At 36.2% G+C, this 17076-nt stretch overlaps 1 protein-coding gene across 1 annotated transcript in view; it reads right to left on the bottom strand.

Annotated features, from left to right (window-relative positions):
• Positions 1-17076, bottom strand: part of Hcrtr2 (hypocretin receptor 2) — a 91244-nt gene that overhangs the window by 20332 nt on the left and 53836 nt on the right. The window contains exons 2-4 of the mRNA XM_041679716.1: positions 8959-9137; positions 5255-5498; positions 2631-2746 (exon numbers count right to left, since the gene is read on the bottom strand). Coding sequence (XP_041535650.1) covers positions 2631-2746; positions 5255-5498; positions 8959-9137 — 539 coding nt within the window. The remainder of the gene's footprint in view (positions 1-2630; positions 2747-5254; positions 5499-8958; positions 9138-17076) is intronic.

The following is a 17076-nucleotide window of genomic DNA, read 5'->3' as shown; positions in this document are numbered from 1 at the left end:
TTGGAAAATACTGAATGGAAATTAAGTATTTTACAAGCTTCCACATATATAGAAAAGCTCATGAAATAGAACATCAGGTACCTGCATGTAGATAGAGACATATCCATATAAGAATTTAATGGTTTAATTGGAGTTGCTCAGGGAATAATTCTCCTCCCAGATGGTGCAAGTTGCCAAGTAAAAAGTCTCTTGCCAAATGTTGAATTCTTGGTCAGGGAAGTCCCATAGAACACCCAAAGCAATGCAGGCTACTCTGTTGTTTTTTTCCTACAGAATCTGATGGTAAGTGGCTACAGCTAAAAACACCACACACTTTGATATGGAGACATAAAGGTGGTGCCAACGGGGAATCTTCCTTCCTGTTCACAGATTTTCATAGTATCTGAAGGTGCTATGCAGATACTAGGGGAGAAAAAATCAGCAGCAGCCTTAATGAGCTATGACTCTTTGAGCTCCAATAAAGACAGGTAGTGTACATTAAGGGTGCAATAATGGCAGAAATGCTGTGTGGATAACAACCACTTTCTGGTTTTAGGAGAAAAGTTTAGCAAAATAATAGTAATTGATTCATCTCTGGAGTTTACGAGCTCTCCAGGCCTGGATTAGTAGCAAGGTGTTTCTATAAGAGGAAACTCTTATCGAATATGGCCTTAAATCAAACATTCCTCTCTCTACACCGATAGATTGACATAGGTCTCCACCTCCTCCAAAAAGTTTCTTTGTTGTTATGGAGGCAGTTATTTCAGAAAGTTGCAGCTGGTTAGAGTGTTAGCAAGTGTCTGTGGGGTACGCAGTCACAAATGGTGCATATCCATCACACCCTTTACTCCACAATTCAGAGACCTGTGCAACAGGAACTGGGATGGAGAGATTTGTATGAGCCAGAGGTTGCGAAAAAACTGGGACCAAATAGTTTCTTCTGGAAATAGCAAGACCACTATGTTCATGAACTGACAGTTGTTATGGTTGCCTATATAAGACAAGCACAAAATCCAGTCGATCATTATGAAGGTAGGAGGGGCTCAGGATCTCCTACTCCCATTTGAGAAGCTAGAGGGTTGATGGGTGATGAGTAGGAGTGGAGGTTGGGAGAAATAAGTTTTCTTTAAGTGTGTGGCTCCTTAGGTAGGTCAACCATACTTCAGGGGATGTCCTCAAGTCCGTGAGTAAATGAGAAGCACAAATTTGACTCGGTGCACTATAAATAAATAAATAAAATAAAATAAAATAAAATAAAAGGAGGATATGGCCTTTCAAGGAGCGCTGATATGGGAGGAGTTAGAAAGAGGATCGTTGAGTAAATATGATTAAAATACATTGCATAAACATATTATATTCACAAATAATAAAATATTATTTAAAAAACAAACAAAGGGAATTGTTTTTAATGAATTAAGATGATCGCAGTAAGTTCTTTCTCAATAAAATATGTTAAAGAAAAGAGATCAAGAACCTGCCAGTCCACAAGCTTAATAATCTCAGTGTATTGGTGATAGTCATATAGAAGGAAAGAATATTTCTTTATCATGCCATTTAACTTACTAAACATAAGAAGTTGAGTAACATACACTCTACATATTTACAATTTTCCATACATGCTTGATGATTCAACTGAAATGTTACCAGCCTCAGCTTAGAAATCTCTGTCCCTGCCCACTTCACCAAATGCTGATACCTTATGCTTGTTTGAAAAAGGCTGTCTCCACTGTGCACCTGGTTATATCCCCTCTAAAGACTGAATTCACTGATTACATAAACTGATGGTTTAGTTTAAGGCTGGTATACAGACGATACTAACACATGACAAATGATTCACTAAGAGAATGGATAAAATCTCATGGATGGGACCATTTTTTTAAGCAAATCAGAGTAACCCTAATTCAGAATTAAAACTTCAAAAAATATTTTAGTTATACTGGATATGGGGGCGGGGTATAAGATGGGTGATGGGGGAGCAGAAAACAACCCTGTGTTATCTTATTCTTTAAATCTACTGTAAATGAAATCATTGAAGTTGAAGATGTAACCCATGTGTTAAATGTGTTACAGTAGTTTTACTTAAAGTAAAGCCATTTATATTTAAACTCTCCAGGAATTAGAATTAATTTTTGTTATTTATAATAAAAAGTAAAATAAATCATTTTACTCCCAGGGGCTGGACAGGTGACTTAACAGTTAGAAACACTAGTTGTTCTACTAGAGGATCCAAGTTTGGGTCCCAGCATTCACACGGCAGCTCTTAATCAACTTTAACTCATTCCAGGGCATTTGGTACCCTCTTCTGGTCTCTGAGAGCACTGCGTACATGTAGTGTGATGATATACATGAGGCAAAATACCATAGAAAATAACAATAAATAAATCCTTAACAAAAATTGAAATATTACTCCTAAACAAAGAAAAATACTCAGCTAATAATTGAGGTTGAGATTTTATCAGAAGTGTAGACTTCTTAAGGTGGAATTTAATACATTTAATAAATATCAGTAAAACAATCAAGGAATATGTTCACGTCCAGAGTCTTATTAGAACAAACAATCCTGTATTGTATGTTATATTAGTTCAAAGAATTTTTAAATTGGTTTTTAACATACATTCTAAAGAAGACACAAATTATTTGATATCACATACCTGTCGGCACCAGAGTTTACGGAATATTTGTAGATAAGCCAATACCATAAGACACAGAGGTGCCATGTACGTCACCAGAAAGAAGCAGATGTGGTACATCTTTGGGTAAATGTCACCTGAGATGAGAATCAAACAGTAAAATATGACATGAAAATGATGAATTTAGAAAAGCTTTTCCTGCTAAAGTACACATGTATGTTCTTATAACTTTATTTTATATTTTAAGCATATAAGTGAAAACAATCTACAATATTTCATTTAATATACTCACAGAAATAATAATTACTCATTTCTAAATTGGGTATGTTCCCAATTTAACCACTATCAAGAAATTTATGTATCAAATACATCTTTATTTTGCATGCCTGAAATTAGCTAGTTAAAATGTACTATTTTGGATTGTCTTATATATTCATTTACTAAAAGGGACCTGGTTCAAATATTTTTTGATTAAAAAAATATTGACAAAAACCTTGTTTAAACAAAAGCTAAATGTAAATACAGTTAATTATCCTCATTAGAAGGTAATGGGCAATATTTGAAAGGATTAAAAGGATTAGAAGGTATGGTCTTCCTGGAGGAAATGTGTCACTGGGGGTGAACTTTGAAGTTAAGAAGCCCATGTCAGGACTCAGACTCTCTGTGCCTATGAATCAGGATATAGCTCTCAGTTGTTTGTCCAGCACCACATCTGCCTACATGTGGCTATGCTCCCCACCATGATGCTCATAGACTAAACCTCTGAAACTGGAAGCAAGTCCCCAGTGAAATATTTTCTCTCATAAAAGTTGCCTAGGTTGTGGTGTCTCTTCACAACAATAGAACAGTTACTAAGATAGCTGTGGAATTATCACTTCTGCATTTAATTAAGAAGGAATATATTCTGTAGAAAGAACAGCATGATACATAGGCTGTTGGGAGGTGTAAGAAACCAATTTGAGATGTCAGTTTTGGACTCTTCCTGGGTCAGGTGGCACCCATCTGCTTCATTCATTTCTAACTTTTAAGTTTATCTTGTAAAACAGGCTATTAAATAAAGAGTGATAGAATTCAAGTTCTGGAAGAATAGCAGATAGCATTTCCATTTGAAGTGCAGCAGTTTGGACAGCATTTGCTGAGCCAATTTCAAAGCAACTTGAAGGTGACCTCAGCAATTCCCAGGGACCTGAGTGGCTTTGAACTTCTATATGTTTTAAAGAAAGTATCACACGCCACATGTACTTCACACACACATGCATGCACACACGCACGCACACACACACCTTTGAAGCTTATGCACACTGAAGCTCTAATAGCTCCATCAGACTAAATTGAACAGATGGAGGAAAGTGGGTTTAATTGGTGACATTTTTCCCACTGCAGTAGCAGATACCATTACGGCCATTGCAATTTGGAGCTTTGAATAGATGGAAGGAAGGTAAATTGGTAATTTTGAGTAAGTGGAAAAATTAATAATTGGTTAGTATGTGCATATTATGATGAACACTTATGCAGAAACATTGATAATAAAAATTATACTACAGGCTAGCAAGGGTGTATTACTGGAGAGGTTATAATAGTAATGGTCTTAAAATCTGCTTTTCTTTCTTTCCTTCTCTCTCTCTCTCTTTTTCTTTGTTTTTTTCCAGACAGAGTTTCTCTGTAGCTTTGGAACCTGTCCTGGAACTAGCTCTCATAGACCAGGCTGGCCTCGAACTCACAGAGATCCTCCTGCCTCTGTATCCCAAGTGCTGGGATTAAAGGCATGTGCCACCACTGCCTAGCTGAAATCTGCTTTTCATTCTTAGATTTGGAGCTAATTGAAAACTCAATCTACTGAAAATTTAAGTTGCATGTTTTGAATCTCTCCCTTGGTAATAATCTAGAATATAGTTCTTTAAAATTTATTTTGTATGAGTGCTGCCTGAATTAGAATGCAACATTTTGAAGATTGATAACTATACATATGTGACTCAGGCTACATCAGATGTAGCTCAGTCAGTAGAATGATTTCCTATCATGACATGAGTTTATCTCTAGCATTGCACAAAACCATATGTGGTTGAACCTATTTGTAATCTCAAAGCAAGGGTAGAGACAGGAAGATCAGAAGTTCAAGACCATCCTTGATTGCACAGCAAGTTTAGTGCCAGAATGGGATAACTTGAGACCTGGTGTCAACAACAACAACAATAACAATATCAATAACAGTATCACTGAAGTAAGATACAGAGGTTTTTTTTATGATTATGCCCAGGAATGGGATAACTGGGTCAAAGATAGCCTCTGTATTTTGCTTTTTGAGAAACTTTTATATTTATTATTCTAAATTTTTAATTTACAATTTGATATATATCATTGACTAGCTCATTTGTTTTAAAAACTTTAAGAAATAACTAAAAATGAGTCATTGAATAAATTTCCCTATTTGTTTCTATTGCAAAACTTTTGAAAATTAAAAATTATACATAAAACACCTTCAAAAGATGTGAGTTATCTATGAAATTGTGTTGTACTTCAACTTTATTTTCACCCTTTTGCTGAGCTCTTTTAACAGATGCTAATAGAATATAGAATCCCAATTTAGCAATAGTGATGCTAATCCAGTGTTTGCAGATACCCTGCCAATGTGAGCAACTACTTACCGCCCCAGCGCTCATCACATACTGTAAAGAGGGTGGTTTTATTGGCTAAGCCAGGGAGCATGCTGCTGCACTCCATGACAATGGCTTGAGGAATCATTATGATGCAGGAGACAATCCAGATGATGACGATACTGTTCCGGGCCCTTTTGGCTGTGCTCTTGAACATCAAAGGGTGACAAATTGCATACCATCGATCCAAGGCAATGCAGCTCAATGTAAGAACAGACACAGACACGGACACAGTCTAGAGAGGAAAGAAAGGAACATGGTTCAGGAGAACTGCTAGGTGTCAGAAAGATAACAAGATAGCACTTGTCTTATCAGCAAGGTAGTTACAGCAGAAAAACGTGAATTCCAGGTAACCCATTCTACGTATTCATTCATGTAAATGACTTTTCTGCTAAAAAAAAATGAATAATGAAAATAGAAAACTACAAATGCATCAGGAAACTTTGCATGTGACTTCAGATGTGAAGTAAGTGCTTTGAAACCTTGCAGTTTTCTCACATTGAAAGCTTAGTTTAGAATGTGTGAATAATTACTATCTTTGTTTTGTAGTTTTCTACTGATAGTGTAAACAGTATTCTCAGAGGGAAAGAAATTATACATGGGTATATTCTCTTTCAATCAAAATGAATGACATGGCATGTGTATTTTAAATTATTATGTAGGTTTTTCACTGGTTATATTTCATTAGCATAAATAAGTATTTTTTCATTTCTTTAAATAACAAAAGGTAATTTGATCCTATTTATTTTCAGTATATTTCATACAAACAAAAGTCTAGGTTACATTAAAAGACTATTCTGTACATGAGTATTTACACTATATTTGGCTCACTAACAAAATTAGTAACTTGATTTTAAAAACAAGTAGGTCCTCTCCATACAGACTTGTATGCAAATAATATCACAAGTGATTCTTCAACTTGGAAATTTAAAGAAATAATCATTTCAACCCAGTTAAATACAGCATGAACAAGTATGAAGCTACCTTTAATAGGTTAGGGCTAGGGCTAAGGTTAGGAGCTATAGAATTACAGAGTTAATCGAGATGCAAAATACCTAACTCAAGGCGCCCACACAAGTGCTGTGTGTTTGCTATTATTTATTAGACTTATAATGATGACATTTATCATGATACTATAATTTTGATCTTTCATTCTGGAGTCTTGATTTCTGGATCTTTCAAGAAAGACCATTGAAAAAATCTAACTCAACCTGTAGTATTTCTAAACTCCTGGAGGGATAAGTTAATCTTATGATAGTTGATAACCAATGAAAAGTTTAGGTGCCTTTGCTCTTAAAGGAGCCAATTACTCCTATTAGTATTAGGGGATAAAGTATATGAAGACTGTTCATCAAAGATCTAATAGGTATTATTAGCTATAAAATTACAAATTATAATATCTAAGAAAGGTATTTTAATTATTCAGTTAAATTTATTATATTTGTATGATTCTTAAGTAATTTAAGAATTTGCCAGAGTATTATAGAATATCGCTCATAAGTCTAAGCTGTATTGCTTTAGAAGAAAAATGGAAACATTTTTATCAAGTTAATAAAAGCCAAATACAATCAAATATTTCTGTATAGCTTCACTACATTGAAAGTGTATTGTATACACAGATACATAAATATTTATATAAAAGCAATTAGTTTTATGTTGTGGCAATAGGAAAAAAAACCTACTTGACTTGAAATAAAAGAATTGTTACTGTGCACCTGAAATTCAAGGCAAAGGGGATTTGGAGACACTGGTCTTGCCAGTGCATGAATTTCTTGGTGCGTTTCCATGCTTTGAACAAGAGGGCATGTCGAATGAATTACGGGACGGGTACAGTTTGTTTCCAGTCTGTGATGGGTGTACGATTGTGGACATTGTAAACTGGACTGTGTTCACGCAAGAGCCAGACTCTCTGTTTGTCCTTTGACATTTAGAACGTGCCTGTAAGTTGTGTTACAGGGAAAAATAATGATGCCAGTGACTAAGAGAAACTCTGTGCATCCTTGCTGTTAATGTTACTTCCTGTTTTTTGTTTAATCCTTCCAGGAAACTTGGAGGTGCACAGAACAGCAAGCTATGATTGTATCAGAGCCAGGAAGCAGATTCTTAGTACAGGTGATACTTTCTCACAGCATCATCCCCTCTATCAAGACATCTGGGTCATGAGACAGATGTTATGAAGGTTGCCAGGCAACCGAGGATCTGGGCAGTTGAAACTACCCTTAAACCAAAGGGAGTCTACATTTTCTCTTGGATGATTAGCGAAGTTGAGAGAAACACAGTTTACTGGAAATAATAGGAGGATTCTCAAATATTAGAATTTTCTGCTCCTTTTGATTTTTTTCCAATTTCTGTGTGTAAATTCAACCATAGCTGTATGCAAATTCAACTATGACTGCATATAAATTCAACTATAAATTCTTACTGAATTGTTTCCTAAAAAGCTGTTCTTTTCTATTGTAATTTTTATTATTTCTCCAACATTTTTATTACAGCACATTTTGTAACTCACTGGCAGGTCTTAGCATGCTAGCCCAACCAACCTTGTAATTAAACCTAATGCATGTATGTAACTTTTCTATTTCTATGGCATCATCACATATACTATAGATGATGTCTGCTGTTTAGAAATATTACTTCTAAGAGATTATTGAGGAGCTGCTGAATTGAAAAGTCTAACATTTTGGTTCTAAAGAATATTTAAAACTATTTCTAGGAATGGGTTTTTGTGACCTTTTTCCAAATTTCATTATCTCATCTTGCAAACATTGTGATCTCCACCTGGAAAGGTTCAGGGACTAAAGACAGGGGTATATGGGGACTGTGGCACATGATACAGAGGGGCCACCCACTTTCTTTCACTATATACTTCCTAAGGGGAACATAGTCTGTTTTCCTTCACTATTTCCTACAGTGAACGCAGCTCTCAGGCTTGTGTTGCTATGGCCACTATCAGGAATCATTTTATCAAAGGCTTTATTTTTATAAATACAGTCAGAAAATGATTCTTTTAAAAGTATTTGTTCTTTTCTTTTCTTTTTTTTAATTTGTCAAACAGAGATAGAAAGGCTATGCTTACTGCTTATCACCGAGACATCTGGTGCTGATGCTGGTCACTGGGTCTTACTCTGAGTACATTGCTTTACGTTCATGATGAGGCAATCACAGAGCCAAGAGACTTATGTAAACGATCTAAATAATCTGTCACAACAGCTATATGAGGTAGATCTTACTAAAATTACCATTTTCACTAAGTGGGTTGCCAAGAGTCTATGTATTTCACTTGATAGTATACCATCTAGAGATGGCAGAACAGATATTCCCAACCCAGAACTGATGCCCTTCTTTAACCAAATACCTTTTAGTTCCTTAGGATGGAAAAAAAACTGGAAAAAAATCCTGATATTCTTGAAAAATAAATGCTCATGGTTACTTGATCTAGGAGATGCTTAATTATTACTTTGTTTAAATGATTTATTTAATGATAAAGACTGTGGAGTAATTAACAGCATCATTGCCTTTATTTCGTCCGAGCGTGAACTTGTTTATTCAGCAATTCTCAAGTGTTAGCTTCTTTAAAAGCTTACTTTCTGAATATCTATGTTTGTTTCTTAATTCATTTACTATTTTACCAGACAGTCATGACTATAACTGAAAACGTGTAAAATGATTTCTTAAAAGGCCCAAGAAAGAATTACCTGTAAATAAGGAATGACCTTACAGAGGGATTGCCCAAAGAACCAGGTCTCAGTGATGTCCACAACGAGGGTGGCTGGAAGGCAGGTGATGGTCACAAGTACGTCCGCCAGGGATAGGTTGACTATAAAGTAGTTGGTGACTGTCCTCATGTGGTGGTTCTTCCACACCGCCACGCAGACTGAAAGAAAGAGAAAGAGATGGGATGAATAAAGAGACTGGGTAGCAGTGAGGAAAGGCAGGAGAGTCACACATGTGCTGGAAAGGGGAGCGCTTAAGGCTGCACTGTGGTCATTCAGTCAGTTACTCTCTGGGAATTTGTATTCTAAGGTTAAGATGAATTAATTGAACTGGCATTGTATTTCCTATTCATAAGGGCTGTGCTATTTTTCAGTTGTAAAGCAAGTCAAAGGGCAGCCCTGATTGATCTTCCTGTTATTTTAATATTCAGTATGTAGAAAAATATCAAGGAATAGCGGCTGGGCTGGGTATAGCAGCACAAGACTTTAGTCTTAGCCTCAGCCCCAGAAGGAGGCAGAGGCAGGCAGAGCTCCATGAGTTTGGGATTAGCCTGGTTTACATGGTGAGTTCCAGGTCAGTCAGCTACTGAATGAGACCCTACACAATGAAATCCTACAAAATTTTTAAAAGAAAGTAAAAGAAATAGTTGCTGAGGCTGAATTAAATGAAGAGGATTAAAATTAGTAATGTTAAGAGAACTGTCATGATTGCCTCATTCATGACCTTAACCCATGTCTTCCCTCAAATCTACTTTATGGACAAACAACAGAAAACTCCTACCTATGGGAGAAAACAACAACAAAAAACAAACAAACAAATGAACAAATAAAACAACCTCCTACCATCCAGCCATTACCCAACCCCTACTTTTGCCAAACACTTAGCCAAACAGTTGGCATATTTATATTTCTCTATTTGGACAAATCTTACAGGAAGCCGTGTTTCACCTGTGAGATAATTAAGATAAGGGCATTTGTCGGGCCTGTTTAAGAACTCGTAAAATAAAAGCAGTTAATGATGGATTTAAATTCCAAGTGATATATGTGTACTTTCTTCACCTAGGCTGCCTTCATTTTTGAAAATGAAGAGGTTATAGCAGAGTATATTTAAATTCTAGGCTCCAATGCTCTCGTTTTCATTTACTCCTGATGGCCTCTGAACAGCACCCTCAAATCAAGCATGGTTGGCCTTTCCACTACATTGTGGGGAATTCCCTGTTTAAAAGTGTGCTAGCACATTGAGCTGCTTTTTCCTGAAAGAACATCAAGTTCCTACATTTTCTGTCCTCTACCTGTCTGGGCCAGACACATTTCAAAACCACTAGCTCCAGAACACATGCACGGATACAACTCTAGCCTCGTCTGCTAGCGAATTTCAGTGAATGAAACTGATTGTTTCCAGGGCATCGTCAGCCTGTCAGAACTATTGTGCAAATGGCGCTCCTAACACCTTAAGGAATAGTCTAAAAATAAAAGCAGTTTGTAAATTTAAATACCTGAAGAAGGAAGAACTTCTTTTTGACAAGCATTAGAAGTTTCATATCTTAGAAAAAATACTTCCACTTGGGCCTAAGGCTGAGATTGGCTACCAGCTCTCAACTGATGTCATTTAATAAAATATTCCTATTTTGGAAGATTTAATTTTGAGTATTTCGAGTGATCCTCTGGTTTCGGTAATGTAATAGCTAAGACATCAGGTGGCCTTAATTAGGATACACTATAATATTGTCCCTTGTGATATTGCCAAATAAGCTATTTCACATAAATACTTGAAACACACATATTCTAGCAATTAAAAAACACATTTCTATGGTTTTTAATAAGAAAATAGAAAATCATTTACTATTTATGGTACTTTTTATTGTATGCTATCTGTACAACTTAGACCTAGAACAGAACATAGTGCTTAAAAACACAGTTAGCTTCTGATGTCATCAGTGATCCAGTGCTGCATAGCGTGTGCAAGGTCCTGGTTTCCAAGCCAGGCGTGGGGATTAAAAACAAACAGGTGTAGTCTAGCTCCACCCAGGAGAAGGTGGATGACTCCCTGGACACAGTATACACCAGATATAACAGGACTGGTACACATATCAACTCAGGAACTGTGACAACACAGAGAGAGTAAAGTCAGACTGGCTCTCAGCACTGTGGGATGGGACAACACTAAAACCCACAGCTGACCAAGCCATTTGCAATTAACATCAGCAGGCAAAGCTTTCCTCAATGGAGTGTTACTGGGTGTATCAACTACACTCAAGGGTAGGATTCATGACCAAGAGTGATGGACAACAAAAATAAACTCTATAGCTTTGTTTTCCTTTTGGTGTGTGTGTGTGTGTGTGTGTGTGTGTGTGTGTGTGTGTGTGTGTGAGAGAGAGAGAGAGAGAGAGAGAGAGAGAGAGAGAGAGAGAGAGAGAAGGAAGGAGAGAAAGAGAGAGGGAGAAAGAGAGACAGAGACATAGACACAGACAGAGAGAGAGAACATAGAATTTAGTTGGTAGGGGAATGGGGAGGAGCTGGGGAAGGCGAAAGGAAAATCAAAATGTATGAAAAAATTATGAATAAAATAGGACCCCAAACCATAGATTATTGCCAATCTCACTGAAAGAGGCATTCTCATTTTGTTAAAGAAATCATAAAAATCCCTCACAGACACTCTCAGACGCTTGTCTCCAATGGGTCTAAATGCTGCAAAACTAAAAATCAGAATTAACTGTCACATATTATTACCCAGCTGAGGTAACAAAAGTAAAAAAAAAATTAATAAAGAGCATTAACGGGAGAGTAATGGAGCAGTTTATACTAGGGGTTTATGTGTGTTGTGCTATTCTGTCACTTAAAAGTAAGTTTAGAGCTTACATTACGTCTGTCCATTTATTCATAGGTTATGACTCTGCTTACCCACAAGGCTTTGCTTCTCCATCGACTTTCATCATTCTTCTTATATGTAGTGAGGTGGTTATGTCCCCATTGCCCTGGCCTCTCTTGTGAAAACATTTCACACTGTCAGGATCTGTTTCTAAATGGCCTGTAAACTACACATAACGCTGCAGGCATGTTCCATAAATCTGTGCACCTTTGTATTTGTTTACTCCCACATTCAAGCTCAAAGCTACATCAGTAACTTCTTTCTCCTTCCACAGCACACCAAAGTCACCAAAAACTAGGTTCACAGTCTTTGCCAAGATTTTCTATTTCTCTGAAATTTAATACCCTTCATTCCCCTCTCCCAGTGAAATAGCCAAAATATTTCTCATCTGTTACGTTTTTCCTACTCCTGTTGAAAATATCGAGTGTCCCTGTGCCTATTAGCACCAGCAACGTCAGACCTCCTGATGGCTTCTGGCATGACATCTGCTATGACCTTTATAAGCATTTGTTTTTATATCACATGTTCTAGTTATACCAGTTCTCCAACTTTCACAGCAGCCGTTTCCATAGGAGATCTTCACCCAGGCTTTCTTTTTGGTTAAATTAATATTTAATTATGTAATTTCTCACTCATTCTTCCCTCCAACTCCCCCATACTCCCTTGCTCCTTCTCAAATTCATTGCTTTTTTTTCTTCAATTATTTATTCACACACACACACACACACACACACAATGCTGAGTGTGTTTAATGTTTCTTGGATATATATCATGGGTGGGGGCAACCACATTACATCGGAAAATCAATTGGGGGCTCATCCAAGTAGAAGATTAATTCTGTCTTTCAGTATTCTTTACCTGTCTGTAGTTCTTTGTCTAGGAATGAGATCCCATGGTATTTCCCCTTTCATGTTAGCACATCTATTGGTGCTGTCATTCTTTATGTCCTGTTTAGGCAGCCATTTTGATAAAGTATTATGTGTGTAGCTTCCTTGTCATTTTTAGGAGATACAGCAGCACGGCAGATTTCCCAGTCCTCTGATTCTTACAGTCTTCACGCTGCTCTTGAAGTGCCCCTCAGCCTTAGGTATGAGGGTTCTATTATTGAGGTATCAGTTTGTACTGAGAACTATATGATCACTTGTTCTCTGTATTTTGACCACTTGTAGTGTTCCTTAATGATCTTCTCTGCTACAAAGATAAGATTCTTTGGTAGGGACAAGAGCTGTGCATAACCTTGAGTATAAGGGGAAGTGTTTAGAATGCACTTAGAAATTATACTAGTTTATGAAGGTGGCAGTAGAAGGTTCTTCTCTAACTTTCATGACCTCACTAGCCTCAGGTAGTTGACTAGGTTTTCAGTACCCGGTATGTATTCCCTCCTGTTAAGTAGACACAAGTTGGCTACTGCCAAAATAAAGCTGCCACCCTTGTGTCTTTAGGGATATCTTACCAGAGTGGTCACTGTAGTGATTCATATTTATAGGCATTACAGCTGTGTAGTGTTATCGATTTTTTTTCTTTCCCTGGCAGCTTGTATTATGAAAACAAGTCCCTGGGGAGAAGACTTTGTGTATTTTCCAACTTGACTCCTTTGAGTCTGGTGTTTGAAGTGCACAGTGTCTTTAGAAATAGGAACTTATTTTTGGAGGGCAATCAAGGGCAGCAGACATTGCCAGATTGTTTGGAGAGTCTTTTGGGCAAACCTGGCCAAAAACTCAAAACTAGTTCTCCTGTGTTTGGTAATGGAGTTTTTGCTATTTTATGGTTCTTGAGGGTATTATCATTCCAAGTATGTCATTGACGTGTGTATATATATATATATATATATATATATATATATATATATATATACATATACATATATACGTATATATATAATGTAATTTTAGAAATTATAAATAATGATTGTTTTTCAAGTATCCTTAATGCCACTTATCTTCTTTCCTCTCTCTCCTCCTACCTCACCCACATTTCTCCCTTTTTCCCCATCTGAATCCTTCTGTTTCTCTCTTTCACACTCTCTTTACCCAAAGGTCCCTTTTGACTTTTTGGGTTCTATGGTTACTCCAGCTCAAATACTCACATCTAAAGATTTGGTGTTAAGGATAAAAGATGAGGGCAAAGATGTTGCATTTGGCTTTCTGGATCTGGGTAACTCCACTCAGCATAATATTTTATAGCTCCATCATTTATCTGCAGATTTCATTTTCTTTACAGCTGAAGAGTATTCCATAGTGTATATGAACCACATTTCCATTATTGATTCATCAGGTGAAGGATATTAAAATGGTTGTTTCCATTTCCTAGCTATTATGAACAGAGTGGTAATAAACATGGCTAAGCAAGTATCTGTGAAGTAGATATTGAGTCCATTGGGTATATGCCAAGGAGTGGTGCAGTTGGATCATATGGTAGATTTATTTTTAGCCTTTCAAAAATTCTCCACATTAATTTCAAGAGTGGCTGCATCAGTTTACAGTCCAAGTCACAGTGAATGAGAGCTCCCCTTTTACCACACTCTCTTTATCATTGGTTGTTGGTTGTTTTGTTTATCTTAGACATTCGTACAGGGGTAAGATGAAATCCAAAGTTGTTTTAATTTTCATTTCCCTAATTGCTAGAATGAATGTCTTTTGTGATATTCCACAGCCATTTCTATTTCTCCTCTTGACAATTGTCTGTTCAGATCTATAATCCATTATTTAAATGTTCCCCACCCCAACTCTTGGATTTTGAGTTCTTTATATATTCCGGTCTTTATATATTAATCCTCATCAAACATAGTTGGCATAGTTGGCAGGGATTCTCTCCCACTTTCTGGAATTACTCTTCACTCTGTTGAGGATTTCCTTAGTTGTACAGAAGCCTTTAACCTTTATTAGTTCTCGTCTGCCATTATTGGCCTTAGTTTTTGGGCATCAGGATCCTATGAGAAAAGTCCTTCTCTACACCTATATCGTGTGGAGTAAACCTATGTTTTCTGCAAGCACCTTAAGGGTTTCAACTTTCACATTGAGGTCTTTGATCCATCTAGTGTTAAATTTATACATGGTGATAGATACAACTTCAATTTCACTCTTTTATATTTGGCTATCTAGCATTCCTAGTATTTCTAGAACCTGTAATCTTTTCTTCAATGTGTGTTTTTGTCCTCTGTAAAATACTAGATCACTGAAGTTACGTGTTCACATGTTTGGGTCTTCTGTTTTGTTCCATTGGTCTATGTGTCTGTTTTGTGCCATTATCAAACTGTTTTTAGTGCTCAGTAACATATCTGGAATTCTGGAGTGGTAACCTAGAATTAATTTTCTTTGCTTGTTAGTTTTTATTTGTTTTGCCTTGTTTAGGATTGTTCTGACTCTCCAGAGTCTTTTCCATTTTCATATGAATTTTAGTTTTTTTCTCCAGTTTCTGTGAAGAATGTTGAGGTCATTTTCATTTGGATTCCATTACTCTATCAAACGCTTTTTGGAGAATGAACAATTTCATAATAATAACTCTACTGACCCAGAAGCATGGGAAGACATTCTATTTTCCCATGTCTTTCTCAACCCTGTTTTTCAGAGATTTCGCATTTTCTTTGTAGAGGTCTTTCATCTTCTTGGTTAGGCTTATTAGTAGATATTTTATTTTCTTTGAAGCTATTGTGATGGGGGTGTGTCTGTAGTTTTATTCTCAGAGTGCTTGTTGGTAGTATATAGGAAACCTAATGCTTTTTGAAAGTTGATCTTCTATTCTGCAACTTTGCTGAAAGTGCTGAACATTTCTGGAGGCCTTGTGGAAATTTGGGGGTCTTTTGTGTGCAAATATGGGTGATTTGACCTCCTTCATTTATATCTCTTTGATTTCCTTTTCTTGCTGTTTTTCTCCTGTTAGTGCTTTAAGTACCATATTGAAAATGAATGGGGACACTGAACAACCCTGCTGTTTTGCTGATTTTAATGGTATTGCTTTGAGGAATTCTCCATTTAGAATGACCTTTGTTGTCATGCTATGTTGGGTTTGTCACACATAAACTTTACTATGTTGAAGTTTGCTCTCTTCAGTCCTACACTCTATGAGATTTTTATCATGATGGAGTGTTGGATTTTGTCAAGTAGTTTTCTTGCATTGATTGAGATGATCATGTAACTTTTTAAGTCAGTCGGTATGAATATTAAATTTATTGACTTAGGTATGTTGGTCAATACCTGCATCTGTATTATAAATCCTGCTTAATAATGGTAGATAATCTTTACAAGTATTTTATTGAGGATTTTGAAATCTATGTTCATTGTTCTGTAGCGTTGTTGTGGTGGTAGTGATGGTGGTGGTGGTGTTAGTGGTGATGGTGATAGTGGTGGTGGTTTTATCTGATTTAGTATTAAAGCAATACTGGCTTCATACAAAAATTTAGAAGTGTTATTTCTATTTATTTTTCTCTTTTAATATTTGAAAAAGCTATGACTATAGATCTTCTTTGAAAGTCTAGTAGAATTCTGCTATAAATCTCTCTGGGCCTGAACTTTCTATGTTGTTAGACTTTTCTTCCTGTTTTAGTCTTCTCATTTTTTAAAAAAGATTTATTCATTAAGTATACAGTGTTCCACCTGCATATATGCCTGCAGGCCAGAAAAGGGCACCAGATCTCATTGTCGATGGTTGTGAGCCACCATGTTGTTGTTGGGAGTTGAAATCAGGACCTCTGAAAGACCAGTCAATGGTCTTAACCTTTTAGTCATCTCTCCAGTTCCATGTCTTTTCATTTTTACAGGTCTGTTTAATTTTATTTTTTCCACTTGGTTTAACATTCATGATTTGGATGAATTTAGAAATCCTTCATTCTTTTAGATTTTCCAACATTGTGGAGTACATTTTAAAAAGTACTTTTATAATATTATGAATTTTATGATATTATGAACTTTTATGTGTCTCTTGTAATGTTTCCTTGTTCATTTTAGATTCTGTTTATTTGGGTTCTATCTTCCTTTTGGTTACTTGGAGCAAAGGTCTGTCTATCTAATTTATCTTTTCAAAGAAACAGCTCTTGGATTCCTTGATTCTTTGTGTTGTTCTCTTAATTTCTATTTAATTAGTTTCTGCTCTGACATTCATTATTACTTGGCATTTAATGGATTTGGGCTGGTTAGTGCTTTTTTTTTTAAATTTTGACTTGCATCATTAAGTCATTTAATTCTTTTTGAGTTTTGAAATATTTTGGAGTGTGTGTGTGTGTGTGTGTGTGTGTG

The sequence above is a fragment of the Microtus oregoni genome, unplaced genomic scaffold (assembly GCF_018167655.1).
Source record: "Microtus oregoni isolate MIOR12 unplaced genomic scaffold, Mior012 000032F_ref0000030, whole genome shotgun sequence".
NCBI lineage: Eukaryota > Metazoa > Chordata > Mammalia > Rodentia > Cricetidae > Microtus > Microtus oregoni.
The sequence above is the reverse complement of the archived record's forward strand: the minus strand, read 5'-3'. Positions and strand labels throughout refer to the sequence as shown.